The sequence below is a fragment of the Rhinolophus sinicus genome, linkage group LG15, assembly GCF_036562045.2.
Source record: "Rhinolophus sinicus isolate RSC01 linkage group LG15, ASM3656204v1, whole genome shotgun sequence".
NCBI lineage: Eukaryota > Metazoa > Chordata > Mammalia > Chiroptera > Rhinolophidae > Rhinolophus > Rhinolophus sinicus.
Window position 1 is genome coordinate 37,465,688 of NC_133764.1, and position 16,644 is coordinate 37,482,331.

At 50.0% G+C, this 16,644-nt stretch overlaps 1 protein-coding gene across 9 annotated transcripts in view; it reads left to right on the forward strand.

Moving 5' to 3' along the window:
• The window catches only part of SEC14L1 (SEC14 like lipid binding 1), a 62,415-nt gene that overhangs the window by 33,146 nt on the left and 12,625 nt on the right, over positions 1-16,644 (forward strand). For 3 of the 9 annotated variants that reach the window (XM_074320460.1, XM_074320463.1, XM_074320461.1), the window contains 9 exons: positions 990-1,179; positions 2,931-3,019; positions 4,249-4,319; positions 5,183-5,354; positions 5,646-5,780; positions 7,649-7,783; positions 9,914-10,165; positions 11,299-11,477; positions 11,696-11,797. In XM_074320460.1, coding sequence (XP_074176561.1) covers positions 990-1,179; positions 2,931-3,019; positions 4,249-4,319; positions 5,183-5,354; positions 5,646-5,780; positions 7,649-7,783; positions 9,914-10,165; positions 11,299-11,477; positions 11,696-11,797 — 1,325 coding nt within the window. Of the gene's footprint in view, positions 1-989; positions 1,180-2,930; positions 3,020-4,248; positions 4,320-5,182; positions 5,355-5,645; positions 5,781-7,648; positions 7,784-9,913; positions 10,166-11,298; positions 11,478-11,695; positions 12,481-13,225; positions 14,150-14,184; positions 14,309-16,644 lie in introns of those variants that run through there. The other 6 variants (XM_074320467.1, XM_074320469.1, XM_074320465.1 and 3 more) reach the window with 4 other exon arrangements.

A 16,644-nucleotide genomic window follows, 5' to 3' on the forward strand; every position in this document is an offset into this window, starting at 1 on the left:
GGCCAGTGACTCGCGTTACCCAGTGAAGGGAGCTGGGCATGGCGTGCGGTCAGCCTCCTCGCTAACACTGTCAGTCTTGGTTACTGGAGCCCAGATGTCTGAGGATTTAGTGTCACTTACAGAGGACATAACCGTCCTAACAATAGCCACCATTTGCTGTGCACTGACCATGTAACAGACACCGTTTTAAGAACCGTGGTAAATCCTCCCAGCAGCCCTGTGAGGTGGTGCGATTTTTATCACCCTGCTGTACACACAAGGAAACTGAGGCAGAGACATTAAGTAACTTGCCCGAAGTCTTACAGCAAGTGAGCGGTGGGGCCAGGGTTGGAAGCCCGGCCGTTGGGTTCCAGAACGCACACTCTTAACTACTTGCAGTGCCGGTGGTCCTTTCTGAGTGAGGATGGTGCCATCTCAGTGCTCTGGGTTACATTCACAGGATTGCCTCACCCATGGCTCACCTCCAGTGGCCCAGCGGTGTGCATTAGTGAGCGCGTGGCCGTGGAGGAAGACAGCAGGTCCGGTGACATTCAGACGCGCTCTTGGCCTCGATTTTTACTCAAGGAAACTGACCTGCTGATTGCCAGTAGTGGTCCAGAGAAGGTTCCTATGTGTTAGGAACACCATGACCAAAAGCAATACTTTTTTCTAACTTTTTAAGTGACACACACACACACACACACACACACACACACACACGTGCACAGATCATAATTTATAGATCAGCCCAGTGAATTTTGAAGCATTGTATGTTTAAGAAATGATTTGTGCCTTTGCTCTACTTTGCCGACACTGAAATGGACTACTGTGAGGATGATTCAGACTAATACTGATTTTCTGAAACATTAAGGAAGGCTCATTTCAGTAGTGCAGAATGCAGCCCACTCTTGGTGAGAAGTGAGAGTGTGAGAGTCTTATTCCCTTGGTAACTTGGTTTTCTCCCTTAGCAACTTGTAACACTGCTTAGAAACGTGTCTTTCCCTCCATAGATCCCCAAAGACGAGCATATTCTTCGGTTCTTACGGGCCAGGGACTTCAACATCGACAAAGCCAGAGAGGTCATGTGTCAGTCTCTCACGTGGCGGAAGCAGCACCAGGTCGACTACATTCTCGATACCTGGAACCCTCCGCAGGTCCTGCAGGACTACTACGCGGGCGGCTGGCACCACCACGACAAAGGTAACGTGTGACCGTGGCGTTCACGATGTGCTCTGGGACCGCCTTCCGTCGATGTGAGCGGGCCCTTGAGTGCCTTGTCTCCCCTCTCCTGCCCTGAACACACTGATGCCCATGTCCTCACCGCTGGTACCACACTCCTGACCCACTGGGGAAATACCTCACGCAGGAAGGCCCCAGACTGTTGGCTGCTTCCTCACAAATAACCTTGCCCTTGGGCGAGTTACCTCCATTCCTTCCTTAGTGAAAGGGAGTTTTTTGGACTTACTTAAAAAAACCACAACTTTGAAGGTGGTTTTTTCAGGAGCACAGTGCTAGTCAAGGAACTTTTCAAGGACTTAAACCCCAGAATATCTGTAAAAATGTATAGCCAGGTTTTCCACATCAAAACAGGGAAGAACTTCAGCTATATTTTTGGGAGGAAGCAAAACCTAAGCCAAGGACAGAGAAACACCTAAAATGAAGGATGATTTGTGAGCGACCCATTTGGGCTGCTTTCTGTCCCAGGCCTGGCAGGAAAGTCTCACTGTCTAAGGCAAGCTCTCATTTCCTGATTCGGAGCGTGTCAGTGGACAGAACGGAATCGCAGACATGGCGAGGCCACAGGCACCGCTCTGCAGCTCCCTCTCCCTCCTCCGACAGGTGCTTTCAAAACTGCGCAGCTCTGATTCGTCCATGAGCACTTCTCTAGATTAGTTGTAGCTTTATTAATTTTTACTAGAAGCATGTATTCTACTTTCCGACATTTGAACCATTAAAAAGTTTGGTAGAAGACATTAACAAATGTATCTTATTAAATGTTGGGAGAGATTTTTATATAAATCTTCCTTTCAACAAGATTTGGGAGCACAAAAGTAACCCTTTTAGCTTTGAGTAGAACAGATCTAGACCCACATTCTAGGAGGTGAGGTTCGCCAGGTGAAGACAAGGTAAGCGTGGGCCCCTGTGTGAACATGACAGCACTGACCCTCCGTTAGCATCAGAAGACAAGTCTTCCATTCTTGTCCTTCCTGCTGCAGTCCTGTGGCCCCGAGTGGCAGGCGTCTAGACTGACTCTAGGGACACACTCTTGCCACCAGGATCTTTTCCCTCCGTGTGGTTGGCTCAGGGTGACAGGGATTTATATAATGAATTAGGTTCCTCTCAGGCTCAATCCGTTAGACCTGCAGGCTATAAAGCAGAGCCAACGTGTGCTGGCTGGTAGGGATTTGAGATTTCTAGAAAGTCCTCATTTACCTTGGCCCTTAGGGTGGGAATTAAGGGACACTAGCTAGCTTTAAGAAAACTTCAACATTAAATTTTTGGTAACCTATAAAATGAAAAAGTACTCTGTATTCACAGGAAAAGTGTCTGTGGGTAGTCTGATGTCTCCCTCCTGTTGGAAGTCAGCGCTCTGCTCAGTGCCCTGGTGGTCTGAGGGAGTCGGCTGAGCCCAGGGCCAGCCAGTCAGAACCAGTGGTCAGAGCCAGTGATCAGAGCCAGACAGATGGAGGTCGCGCGGCCCCTCTAGCACCCTGCTAGACTGCTCTTTCAGTGGCTTTTGTTTTTTCTTTTGTAATTTCTTGGGGAGAGGTTGAGGGGACTTCGTGTACACGTACACACGGGAGCCAGCTGCTGCTTCTCAGTGGGAAAGAGCATGAAGTGCCCCTGGAATATTGGGGGAGCCCATTTCCTTGTTGAGGGTCTCAGAGTTATATCCTCAGCTCCGCGGCAGGAACGCTGTTGGTGATGACTTTCCTTCGTCTCTCCTGCAGACGGGCGGCCCCTCTATGTGCTCAGGCTGGGGCAGATGGACACCAAAGGCTTGGTGAGGGCCCTCGGGGAGGAGGCCCTGCTGAGATACGTAAGTGCGCACAGCCGAGGACGCTGGGCTCCACGGAGGCCTTACACTTTCTCTCTCTGCCAGAGACTAGGACAGTGTATTTGTCCTGTTATAACAAGCATGCATTGCTTTTGTAATTAGAAAGCAAATCTATGAACATAAAACATTTCAAAAGTGAGCACAGGGAAGCAGCAAGACAAAAATCAGCCTAGCCACTCAAGGTGACTACTTGGGAATGATGCTGAGTCATCTTTTGTCCTTCACTCCCACATTGAATTGGTCCCTACCCTCCCCGCTCCCTGATTCGCCTTTTGAGATGTCTCTCAAGTCAGACCTCTTCATTTCCTTAATCCAGCCTCTTAGCGTGTTTCATTCGAACTGTTAACAGATGCCTCCTACCAGAGGCTCAGCCCTTCCATAGCAGCCTCCATGAGGAGGGCAGTTACAGTTCTTATATTAAAGATAAACAAAAACGTTAAAAGGCACATCTGTAATCCAGTTATCCTTGGCATTGTGTTGTGTATTCTGTTAGCCCTTGCCTCTGCGTGTGTGCTCGTACGTGTGTGCATACATATCCACAGAACATGCATGCACACGTGTGTACACATGTTATCCATGTGTACACACGTGTGCATGCACCCACATGTATCCACACACGTGCAAACGTATCCACCTGCACAAACGTGCATACGTACCCACACACATGCTTATGTATCCACACGCACACATATCCACATGCACTCATGTCCACACACACACATGCATATGTATTCACACGCACACGCACATGTGAAGGTGTGGAGGGCCCACTTCTGTAGGGGAAGAGTTTGTCATCCAAACCCGAAGCTTCCCTTTAGCCATACCTCCAGTCACTTCCAACACGGCCCTTTCTCTTGGCTGGTATGTGTCCCCCACTCAACAGACACTTACCTCTGGCTGTCCCAGGAACACTTGTTCTGAAGACACGGCAGTAGGTCATGGCCTCCCTGCCCATCCGGTACCTCCTCCTAACTGTAATCTCACTTGGCGTAGCTGTCACCTTTGCCACAGAAGACAATACTCATTCTCTTTTGCGCGTGAGCTGTTCTTTGATGGATGTGTTCTGTGTATGTCAGAAAATCTACATAGATGACGTTTTGGTTCCCCTGCTTACCTGAACTGTGCTGTATAATAGTTACTCTCTTTCATAGCTTGATGCCGTGGAGTTACCGTCTCATGCTCACGAGTCTTTATGGCCCTTTTATGCACAGGTTCTCTCCATCAATGAAGAAGGGCTAAGACGGTGTGAAGAAAACACGAAAGTGTTCGGCCGGCCTATCAGGTAGATGTGTGACCTCGAGGTGCTTTTCCTTCCCGCTTACTGTGAATGTGAGGGAAATATTTCCAGTTGGTATTTAGAACCAAAACGGTGATTGATTTTTAGAACCAAATCTGTAAATAGTTTATTGTTTTCCATCGTGTTCTGAAAGGTAGAAAGTAGGTAAGCGTATACTATGGTCAGCTACGAGGGACAGCTGCTGGATTGGGTGTTTGAACCCCAGGTGTTGCTGTCACCTTAGTCTGCGTGGCCCCGGGGAGCCCAGACGTGCAGGTTTGGTTTGTCTGGGGTTTTTTATTTTTTTATTTTTGGTCGGGCATGGTGCAATCAAATTACTCTGTGTTCCTAAATCCTGCTTCTCATTTTATGGTAGCTGTTCTGGAAATGTGCGGTGAGTCAGAGGCTGACACTGAGGGGTGCCCATGGTTCACGTCAGTGCCAGTTCCGTGGGGGCAGAATTTTGAGGGATTTTTGGTGCCATATTCTCAGCTCCTGAGACATGCTACTCGGTAAATGTTGAAGAGATGCTTACTGCAGTTCAGTCACACTGCACATTAAAAGGCCAGCCGTGTGCCCCGTGACGGCCGTAGAGATGGCTGCGCCTCTCGTATTCCTTACTGGTGGATCGCTGAGCGTTTATTCGTGGTCGATAAGCCTCTGGTCCTGTGATGGTTCAGGCGTAGTCCTACCACACTGGTCCCATATGCTTTATTCAAGTACATACAAGTGTAGTTCAGAGCACTAATTCTAAACATGGGCGTATTTTTGGAAGTGGATATAAGTGACTATTTTATAATATCAAAAAGTAAAAAGAGCTATGGGACCTGAACATGCTATGCAGTGACTAAAACGTGTGCCTCCCGCAGCTCCTGGACCTGCCTGGTGGACCTGGAGGGACTGAACATGCGTCACCTGTGGCGGCCAGGTGTCAAAGCCCTGCTGCGGATCATTGAGGTGGTGGAGGCCAACTACCCCGAGACGCTCGGCCGCCTGCTCATTCTGCGGGCGCCCCGGGTGTTCCCCGTGCTCTGGACGCTGGTAGGTGCCAGGCTGGGGCATGACGGTCAGCGTGAGGAGGGCCACGTGCATGCACTTAAAGACACGAGTCTGAGACTTTGTCGTCACTACTTAGGAAAAAGATTAACATGGAAAGTTGTTGAAGGGAGGGAAGAATTGCTGCATGTCCCCATGTCATGCAAGTGGGCTTTACAAAAAAAGCAATTCAAACGAATTCCCTTTCCCCCACTCATAGCAGCACATTGTAATTGTAACCTTTGCAAATCAGACAGCCAAGCAAACGTGATTGCGTGGTCTTCTGGTTCTTTACAGGTTAGTCCATTCATCGATGACAACACCAGAAGGAAGTTCCTCATTTACGCGGGAAACGACTACCAGGGTCCTGGAGGCCTGCTGGATTACATCGATAAAGAGATTATCCCTGACTTCCTGGGCGGAGAGTGCATGGTACGCACTTAGGGAAGCTGCCGCCCGTTGGGCTGCTCACGAGGGAAGAGAGATGGGTGTTGGCTTCCCAGATGATTGTCAGAACTTTAATGACTGGCATCTCTGATCACCACTCAGGTCATTGTTGATACCACGCACGCTTCTTTGTTAAATCGTGATGAGAATTTGTTTTAGAGTCTGATCGAATGGCAGCTTGCTTTATTCACTCAGCTTTGTGTGAGTCAGACTTTTAAACTGTTTTGGAGGCACTGTGCACTTTTAAAAACAGTTAAAAAATCAAAATGATTCTCAGAAAGATTTCCCTGTGAACAGTAAATGAGCATAACATTTTAAAGGGCATCAATTAAGGGAACTAGTTCTCTTTTATGTAATTTGGGGTTTTTAATACATTGAGTTACTAGATTATCAGGCAAATGCCTGCACTTCTATACCCTGTACTGTGATGAGGGCCCCAGAGAAGCTTAGTTCCCTAAGGACCTTACAGCCTCTGGGGCTCAACGCCTGATGTGAGGGTGCAGGAAACCGAAACCTGGAGAGGTCTGGTGACTTGCTGAAGTGACAGCTGAAGCCAACACGTCGTATCATAAGTCAAGTTCTTTATTAGAGAAACTCATTTACTCATCCTTCACAGTAAATGAAGTTATCTTTCAGAGATGTGTACATGCTGAATTGGACTCTTGTATTTAGCTAATGAAGTGGCCTTCTAGGGAAATCTTTCTGGATGGCCAGAGGAATTTAAGAAGCATTTGAATTTAGCTCTGAGCTCTTAAGTCCTGCTGTAAGAATTGCAGGTGTGTCACTGTGCAATGCAAGGAGCAAGTACATTACGGGACCTGAACTTTCCAGTGCCTGTGAGGTTACCTAGGAGGTCAGATTTGTAGGAACCGCAAATGACTCAGGTTGCCTAAGAACCGTCCATGTGGTTGCTCCTTCCAATGACTAGAAGAATTACAGTGGAGCAGAAGACGTGACTCGCGGACCACTGGGATGGTCTCTCGCTGGAAGAGTCCTCATAGCTAATTGAGGTCGCCACACTCCAGCCTTCCAGCGTCCTCTGTGCTCTCTTGCACGGCTCTTTCAACACTGCCGGTGTTGACGCATGCTGCTCACGTCCGCTCTCCTGCGGCTAGAGGGTTTGAGCCACATGGCAGTCTGATGTCCGCTGACATGACGTCATTGCTGTGACGTGTTTCCGGTCGTGCTGTACGGCCAGCTAAAGACTAGTGTTTGTTTTCTGTGTGATTGCTTCCCAGGGCTGATGGTGTAGGAAGCACTTGGATTTTATGAACTGTAGTATTAAGTCATTATATCATGGTCAACTAGGAAAAATATGAAATGTGCAAACTAATTCAGCTTAGCCTGTTTCAAGCAAATTCAAAAGACGCTCTCTTTCATTATTTTTTTGGCTGGTGTTGTGGACTGGTTTTTTGACTTGAGGTAAACAGTGAAGCTTTCATCGTTGATTATGTGTTTGACCGTAATTGCATATAATAAAAATAATGCCTGTAGCTGCTGAGAATAAAACTCTTTTCTTAACATAGTGTTTTCCCTTTACAGTGCAGTATAAATACTTGTAATTCTTACATAAACCAGGGTTAGTAATTGAGTTCAGTACCTCACACATTTTAGTGTGAAATCTGTGGTAAACAAGCTTCAACTTGTTCTCATTTATTTAAAGCAAGACACATGTATGTAAGTGGTTTTTAAGAATCATGTTGCTCCATCCTGCAGAGTGTTTGCCAGCATCTTCCATTTCCGAAGCAGCTTCAGGGAGTCCCTTGATTAGAAGGCGGTGCTTGCCCTAACGTTTGCTTTCGGAGGACTGGCTTGTGTTTGCACAGCTCTAACTGCCGCGTTTCCATTTCCAGTGTGAAGTGCCCGAGGGCGGACTGGTTCCGAAGTCTCTGTACAGGACGGCGGAGGAACTGGAGAACGAAGACCTGAAGCTGTGGACCGAGACCATCTACCAGTCTGCCAGCGTGTTCAAAGGCGCCCCGCACGAGGTGGGCCCTCGGGACGGGCTGCCTCGGGGTTCCTCCCCTCAGGGGTTCCTCCCCTCAGGGGTTCCTCCCCTCAGGGATGCCTCCCCTCAGGGGTGCCGCAGGGCATCTGCCCAGCATGATTTAGCTCACAAGAATCAGATGCTTTAGAGTGTTGTTGGCTTCAGTTGAAGGTTGACTGAACAACGGGCATCTCAGAATAGAAAGAGCTGTGTGTAGTCAGAGCGCCTGGAAAGGGGGTCAGGTCTCTTCCCCCAGGTTCCCAGAGACCCTAACAAAGGCGTGCACAGGAAGTCTTTCCTCGTGGGAAGACTTTTGACTCTTGAATTCAGTTTGTTCAATGATTATGTAGGCCTAATTTTATTTTCTGGTTTTTCCTGACTGGATTTCACGTATTTATATTTTTGAAGGAATTTCCCCATTTTTGCCAGTCTGGTGGATTGAGGAGAAACTAGCACGTCTCTCTTTGCCCTTCCTGCCATCATGTTGTGGTGCGGAAACGAGTATCCCCATATTTCACATTCACAGTGTATTCTGGGACACCATGAGTGACCCGAGGAATGAGGGATTCTCCCCGAGTCGCCCTTCCTGAGCCCCAGGGTGAGGTTTGTGGCTCAGAGCTGCCGGAGAGGCGCTCAGGGAATGCGCTGCAGGCTCGGGCCCTGGTGGTGGCCGGGAGCTGACCCCTCTGCCTCCTGCCACAGCAGCTGCCCAGCCCGGCCACCTGCTGTTTGTCCTCACTGCTGTCTCCCGGAGCCACCTGCCTGTCACTTGTGGGGCAGGCCGATACTGTTGCTATGGTTCAAGCAGGCAGAGATAAAAATTTGTTGTGCTTCAGTCATAGGTTGGGGGTGGGGGGTGGAGGGCAGATTTTCCTGACTGCGTCTTGAGGATCATTGGTGCTTCTTACGTGGAGGCCAGCTTGAGGACGCGGAGTTCTTACGGGTCTTGTCTTAGGTGACCATTAGTCTTGTCCGTGGGAAGGACTTAGTGGCTTAATATGTTTTTTCGGAGTCATAGGGTATCTGAAAATGGGTAGCCAGGTTTTCTGCATCAGAACAGTAAAAAGTTCATTTCTGCTTTGGGGGTTAAGTAAAGCGCAAACCAAGGACAGTGACACCCCTAAAATAAAGCCTGAATTAAATGTCCCCATTGTGAATGCAGGAAAGAGGGTGCCTGTCAGCTGAGGCGGACAAACGTCTCAGGAGGGCGCTGCCCCTAGGGAGCCACTTTGCTAAAGAAAGAGACGGGGCCAAGTCATTAATTCCATCGCTATTCTTAGACATGACCCTCATGCTTTCTGGAATCTTCTCTTCAAGGAAATTCCGAAGTAGTGTTTGAGCGGTGAGAAGTGGCAGTGGTGAAATTGAAGGAAGAGCCCGCGTGACAAAGCAGAGTGCTAATGATGCCATGTGGAGGGCTCCCCGGGCAGGCGTGGGGGCAGGAGGGCGCACAGGCCCTGGCTCTGCTGAAATGCTTTACAGCGAATACGTAACTGCACAGCTGGTTTTCGTTCTCACATCTCTCCCACAAGCATCTTTGGAAACTATCACTTTGGTCATTCCTGCTGGGAAACTATGTGGATGCTGTGTAAAGTGCCGATTTCAGATTGGCCCTTCCCCCACCCCGTGCCACGTGGCTCCCTCTTTCCACCCCCAGCCTGGTGCCACCTCCATCTGTGAACAGAGGTGCCTGGGTCCCTGCGCTCACCCCCCCTTCCTGCTCTGGGCCTTCCCTCTGCCGCCAGCCTTGGGCTGTCCCCAGACCCATGTCTGCACCATCTTGACTTCCTTCTGTTTTGCGTTATTGAGACATTTTTATAGCCAGGACCCAGTGTTTTAGAGTGCTGTCTAGCGATCGTGTAAAGGGAGACTGTAGGTGTAGCTAACAAAGTCACAGGGCTGGGCCCGTGATGCAGAGCGGGAACCAGTGGTTGAAAGAATGAAAAGACCAAGAAACCTGGATGGTTGAATACGAATCTGGGTGCAGAGATCCGCTGATGCGACACATCTCCTCCGACCCAGCACTCACCGCTGGGCTGAAAAGCAGCTTGGTGGCCAGGGGCCTGGTGCTGCCGCCGCGGCGGCCCAGGGCCTCACTTACCTTGGTTGGTTGACACAATCTTCTTTCCAGATTCTCATTCAGATTGTGGATGCGTCTTCAGTGATCACTTGGGATTTTGACGTGTGCAAAGGGGACATTGTCTTTAACATCTACCACTCCAAGAGGTCGCCCCAGCCGCCCAAGAAGGACTCCCTGGGGGCGCACAGCATCACTTCTCCCGGAGGGAACAACGTGCAGCTCATAGACCGCGCCTGGCAGCTGGGCCGGGACTACAGCATGGTGGAGTCGCCTCTGATCTGCAAAGAGGGCGAGAGCGTGCAGGTACAGCCCCGCGGGTGTCTGCAGTGCTCCCGCTTCTCTCGTTCTGGGAAGGGAAAGTCTTCTGCTGCATTCCTGTCCTGCTCGGCTGGCGCTGTGCCTGTGGGAGAGCAGTAAGGTGTGGCCGGTTTTAGTTACGATCAGAAGGACTGAAGAAGCCAATGAGTCTTAGGAGAGAAAGAATTTGCACTGAGCAGTGGCTTTGGACAGAAGCCATGACTGACGGATGTCTGAAGTGCATGAGCTTTCTTTAGAAGTAGTTTCACAAAAGCGATGTGGGAAGGAAGGAAAAGGCATGTGTGCACACAGGAGACTTCCCCTGGCGTGTCCTTGATCATGTTCCATTTGTTTCCTTCGAAGGAAAATCACCCTAAATAGAAGTGAGAGAGACAAGTACTGAGGACGTATTGTCTGTCGTTACTGAGCATCCTGCTTCATTCCCGAAAGCCCTGTCTGTTCACTGGTCAAATTTCAGCCCCTTCCGAGTGCTTGTGCGCAGTGGTGGGTGGTCTTGGGTGCTTCTGACCTTCATGATCGATGCGGAATCTTGCTGCCTTTACGGTTTTTCAGGGATGAGCCTGTCAGTGTCTTGGTGGTCTTAGAGGCAGAGTAAAAGAGAGTATTTATTATTGTTTTAAAAATATTGAACATTTTCAGCTATATCACAGTCTTTAATTCCAGAATTACTGGAGAAGGTAATTTTCACAGATTGACATTTGATTTTAGATTGACATCCTTTCTACCCAGAATTTGCTGGTGAGGTCATGGGAAGCGTGTCAGAGAGAGCATTGTCTGGTGCAGGTCACCTTTTCTGACCCCCTCAGTTCTCCGGTCCTGGCCTTCCTCCCCACGAGGCTGCCAGTCCTTGGGGTGGACACACTCAGAGTGTCACTCCTGTGGCCTTCCCCGCGTCTAGCAGAGGCCTGGCTGCAGGGCTGGCCGTCAGGTGGAGGCAGTGGGGGGGCGGGGGGCGATGCTGATAATGAACCAGAGTGGCAGGTCCTTCCCCTGTCCAGATGGGTGGTGATCACTGGCGAGTCCGAGGGGCCTGGAGGCAGCTCTCACATTTGTCAGACCCACGGCGACAGGGACCTGGAGGTGAGGCCTCCTCAGCCTGCTCTGCCTGACTCTTCCAGGGCTCCCACGTGACAAGGTGGCCGGGCTTCTACATCCTGCAGTGGAAGTTCCACAGCATGCCAGCCTGTGCCGCCACCAACCTGCCCCGAGTGGACGACGTGCTGGCCTCTCTGCAGGTCTCGTCTCACAAGTGCAAAGTGATGTACTACACGGAAGTCATTGGCTCTGAGGACTTCAGGTATGGCTCCCGCACGGGCGCGGGGCTCAGGGACACGTGTGTGCGGGCAGTGGGGAGCCACATCCCTGGGGGGCCCTGCCTGGCTGTCCTGCTTCCTAAGTGCTGCTGAGTGGGGGACACAGAGGGCAGGGCTGGCCGGGCAATCTGGCAGGCAGTGTGGGAAGCGGGCAGCTCGAGGGGCGTCCTCACACCCCGTCCCCTCCCTGGGTTGCTTGCAGAGGTTCCATGACCAGCCTGGAGTCCAGCCACAGCGGGTTCTCCCAGCTGAGCGCCGCCACCACCACCTCCAGCCAGTCGCACTCCAGCTCCATGATTTCCAGGTAGTGCTGCGACGCCCGTGCCCCGTCCGCAGAGGGGACAGAGGGGACGCCTGCCTCCGCGGACAGCCCGCTGCGCTCCGCCCCCCCAGCAGCCACAGTGTGCAGACGCCTGTCACCCTCTAGGTAGCAAGTAGCTCTCACTCGAGATGGTAAATGTAGTCACTGATCACACAGCCGTCTCGACAGGTAGTTTAACTCAATAGCCATAGATTTTGTATACAGTGTGCACAAAATCACACCGGAGCACAAGGGCTCTCTTGAAAGAAAGTAGTTTACATACCAATGAAAAGGTTGACTTTGTCTCAAATGTTGATGCAAAAAAGGTTTTGAACACCCTCCACTAGTGGATGAATTCCTGCACCATCCTTCAGAGGTGACGTCATCTTCCTACGTGGAGCAGAAGCTGCCAACCTGTCCCTTAAAATGCAGTCCTCACCTCCTCCCTGCTGTTAGTTGGCCTGGTCCGTGGATTAAGTGACAGCCCACTAGACACCTTTTCCTCTGGGCAGACGCCGCTTAAGTTGGAAGGACTCAGAGACAGTCTCAGGGAGCACCCAGCCCGGCTCCCGGGGGCCAGAGGGATCCACGGTTCTGAAGTGGGTGCTGGCGGGTCAGGGGGCCTTTGGGGACGGCCCTTGACGCCAGGAAAAACACCGCCATCATTAAACATCATTTTCTCTTTCCTCCTCTTCAAATCTTTTTGGTGCTTTCAGAGCAGGATGTTTCTGTGCATGACTTGGGTGGATGGCATTTCTCTCCCTTTTCCTTCTGGTGTGCTGCTCTTCCTGCCTGCATGTGTTAGTTCAGAACTCATGCTAGATTTTGCTCCCCTCTGCCCCCTCATAGCATACAGAGCCTAGGTGGTCCTTCTGGTCTCTTGAAGGATATTTTGAAGACAGAGTAAGGTTACAGTTGCCATTTTGAAACTGTCCAGTGTTCATTTTAGCCAACCAGCAATCTTGCCATGTGGCCACTTCCAGGTAGCATGTGGCTTGTAGGAGTCCTGCTTCTTGGTAAAAGGAAGTTGACTCGTGGGTGTGTGTGCACACAGGCGTGCGTGGCGTGTGGTGCTGGTGGGAAATGGCACAAGCAGAACCTTAGTTCCCGTAACAAAAGATTGTTCATAGAAGCAGATCAGAGTATGAGATTGGTTTGCCTTTTACATTTTCTTTTTGATTCCCAGTTACAAAGCCTGGTCTGTCTTACGTTGGCCCTCATTTTGTCGGTTTTTTATGGCAAAAGCAGGTTACTTGCTAACCTGTGGGGATGTTGCATTGGGCTAGTCTGCATGATAAAGACGTGATGTGGGGTGTCGTGTGTGGCAGAGGCTGTGCTTTCAAAGATAAGCGCCAAAAGCCACACGGCCGTTACCGTTGTGTGTGACGGGCGTGTACATCTTGGGTTCATTGTTTTCCGTCTACTCTGCAGGCGTTAGGTGGGTGTCCATGTGACGCGAGAGCTTTGTGGAGAATATGTGCTCGCCCCAAAGGGGAGGTGTTGGGGGGCTCAGAAGAAATGGAGCAGCCCTCTCGTCCCGTCAGTGACGCTCTCGTGGCTGCCTGCACACTGAAGTCTTTCTCAGGCTTCTCCCACGATTGCCGGCCTTCCTGGAACTCAGCTCTGCATTTCCTTTGGAAAGATAAACTCATCACCGGCACCTAAAGGCTTGTTTCCAGAAAATACAGTAGGGTTAGTTGGTGCCTCTCTGCTGCTTCCAGTTGGTGCTTCCTGTTTCCAAATTATAAGGACCTGAAGATGGTCCCCTCTTTCTCTTTCTTTCTCTCTTTCTCTGTGTCTCAGATGGCGATTTTGCTGACAGCTGCCAAGAAAATGCTTCACTCAACAGTCCACATGAGCCCAGGGATGTTTGTAGAACTATTTGAATTGCAGCCCCCCCCCAACCCCCACTCTGAAGATATGCTCTTTTTCAGTTGATTCAGAAGTGGCACTGTGTTATCCCCAAAGAGTTGAATGCATCTTTAGAGTTCAAAGCACATGACTTCACAAATGCGTCCAGGGTTTCCTCTTGAATCACAGCGCCCGCCGTCCTTGTGCGGGAGCCATGGGCGCTCGTGCATCGACCCTTCCGGTGTTCCGTGTCCACTCTCAGTGCCCCGCACTCTTTCTCAGATGCTGCTGTCATCTCACCTTTCTTCACTAATAATCCTTTTCGTTCCCCCTCTATTATTCATGTCTTAATTCACTTTCCTCCCTAAATGCATTATTTACATATCAAGTTCTGTAAATGTTTTGTAAACATATTACCTCACTCTTGGTAATATAATACTGATAGTCTTTAAAAGATTTTTTTATTGTTATCAAAAATAAATGTGAGCTGTTTGAAGAAAAAAATGTCTTTTTCTTACTGCGAAGTCTGACATTCTTAGGAGACTGTGGAGGTTGAAGGAAAGAGATCCTGGAGCCAGAGTGCCAGTGCCCTAGAAGGTCAAGAACAACGCCTCACTTGTGAGGGGCCGTTTCACAGGAGCACGGCTGGTCCGGCAGGAAGATGGCCGTGTGAGCAGCTGATACGGGAGTGAAGCCAGTGCTTGTAATTCCCTTGCTTCCAGGAGAAGACATGCTGTCGTTTTTCTTCAACTCTGCAAGATCAAAATCAAACACAGATCATGGCATGATGCCTGATGCAATGTTTCCTTAGTAAACGTGTTCTTAGAGAAAGGTGTGGACCTTCAGAAACCTGGGCCACCTCCCTGGCTCCCTGCCGGTTGAGTCTGCAGGGGCGGCGTGGCACAGCAGGCCAGAATAGCTCACTGCCTGCTTGCTGGGCGGAGCAGCGGTACCTCCCCCAGCAGGAGCCGCGAGGTTACCCGCTTTCCTACTCAGCGTCTGTCCTGGGTGGGAGCTGGCCGAGGGGACTGGTTGTGACATGGGGTGCGGAGCATGCGATGCCTGAATGTTCCTGCACGTCCACAGCTCAGTCGGGAATAGGAGTTTGTCTGATGGCAAGATAGGTCATTCCTACCTCAGCAGCACCAAAATGACTTATGGGTAACTTAGCCAAACTGTTGCCAAAGGAAAGAAAGGCTTTTACACGAATTCCTGTCATGCTCTATCTAGTGTGTGTCTGTGCCTGTGTCAAGTCAGGCCTACTCTTACTAAGCCTTTGCTTTAGCATCAGATTCTCACGGAGGCCGCCAGAGGCAACCTGAGAAACAGGTGAGGGTTGTAAGCACCTCTTACCTGCTATGCGTCTCTTGGCTGCCCCAGAGTGTCGCAGTGAAATGGAGTATCCCAAACAGTGGTCACCGTCTTTTCAGAATGGGCCACCAGACCTCTAAAGCGTGTTTATCCTTAAGTACACACTGTTTGCCATAAGGTCTGTGTAAAACATTGACAGCTTAAACCATGGCATGCTTTTCAGTTCCTGAGTCGGGCCAGAGGCGTTCTCATTAAAAAAAAAATGTCATGAAGCAAACCAGTGACTCCATTTCATTTGAAAAGTTGGAGCTTTGGAGAGCAAAGGATTCTGGGAAGGTGGTAGTAGCATCCCCACGTAGAAACAGAGCAACTATCCTCAAACCTATGCATAATTGAAGTGTATACGTGTAAAAAATGGTTAAAATGGCATATGTTCTACCATACACAAAATCCCCATGAACTTCATTATACAGCAAAACTAGGTGATAGCATGTCTCCATAATCCCCAAACAGGCACAAACCACGGTAGTCACAGGACCCGCATGTTAAACAAGGTGTCTGATGGGTCCGAGAGCAGAGCCAGGAGGTACTCAGTGGGGCACAGTGGCCACTTAGACCCCACAGGTGGGCCAGGCGAGGGCTGTGCTTCCAGTCGCTGGTGAACACCAAGGTGCTGTTGAGGTGGCGGGGAGCAGTCACCCCCTCTGAACCCCTCACACTGACCTGCCAGGGCTCCCGTCTGGTGAAGGACCCCACACTAAGTAAAAACTGCTTGGAGTGGAAAAAAATCATGACAGGGACAGGAAAGAAAGAAGACCCAGGCTGAAGTGGGGGAGGGCAGTGGCCAGGAAAGTGTCAAAGTCAAGTCCATACAGAGGTGAGAGGAAGGAGCAGAATAGCCTACAGGCAATGAAAGCAAGCCAGAAAGATGTGCCTGCAGAACAGACCAAAAACTCGTGACTTTTTTGTTAATGAACAAAACATTAGGAAAATAGGAGACATAAAACCGTGAGTTCGAAAAACTCAGAAATGAGACGACAGAACTCCAAGAATTAGAAAAGAATGCAAAACATTTCAGAAATTAAGCCTAAATTAGAAGGAGCACAAAGTGAAAAATACAACAAATAGTGTTTTGAGAGAAATGAAAGGTACAGAAGAGGAAAATTATGCACATCAAAAAAGAAAAAGGTGGAAAGATACGTAGAGAAAGTGAAGATAAGTAAAGAAGGTAAAGAATGGTAATATTGAAAAGGCGGGTACCTGAGAATGACCAATACGAAGAAGTAGTAAACATGCTGGATTTTAAAGAGATCCTTGAGGCATCAGGGCCAAGAGGAATCAGGCTTTTCAAAGGCTGAACCTTTTCAGGGAGAAAATGGAATAATTAAGATTTTCAAGGAAAGAGTCACCCAGGAATTTATACCCAGAAAAACGGATGTGTGCAAAGGGCACACGTGAAATACCAGTGGGCGATGGTCAGGGAAGAAAGTTGCCACGGCCCTTCCTGAAGAATCTGAGGGCACGCAGCAGCTGCCATCCTGGCTGGGGACAGGAGAGTGAGCTCTGCCTGCCACGCCCTGCTCCTCCCGTTTTGTGAGGTTGGTCTACACCCGCTAGGGATCTCACAGCCCCAGGTGCTGCCCCCCAGGTGCTGCCGCCAGAGTGACGCCCAGCCTCCTCCAGGAGGT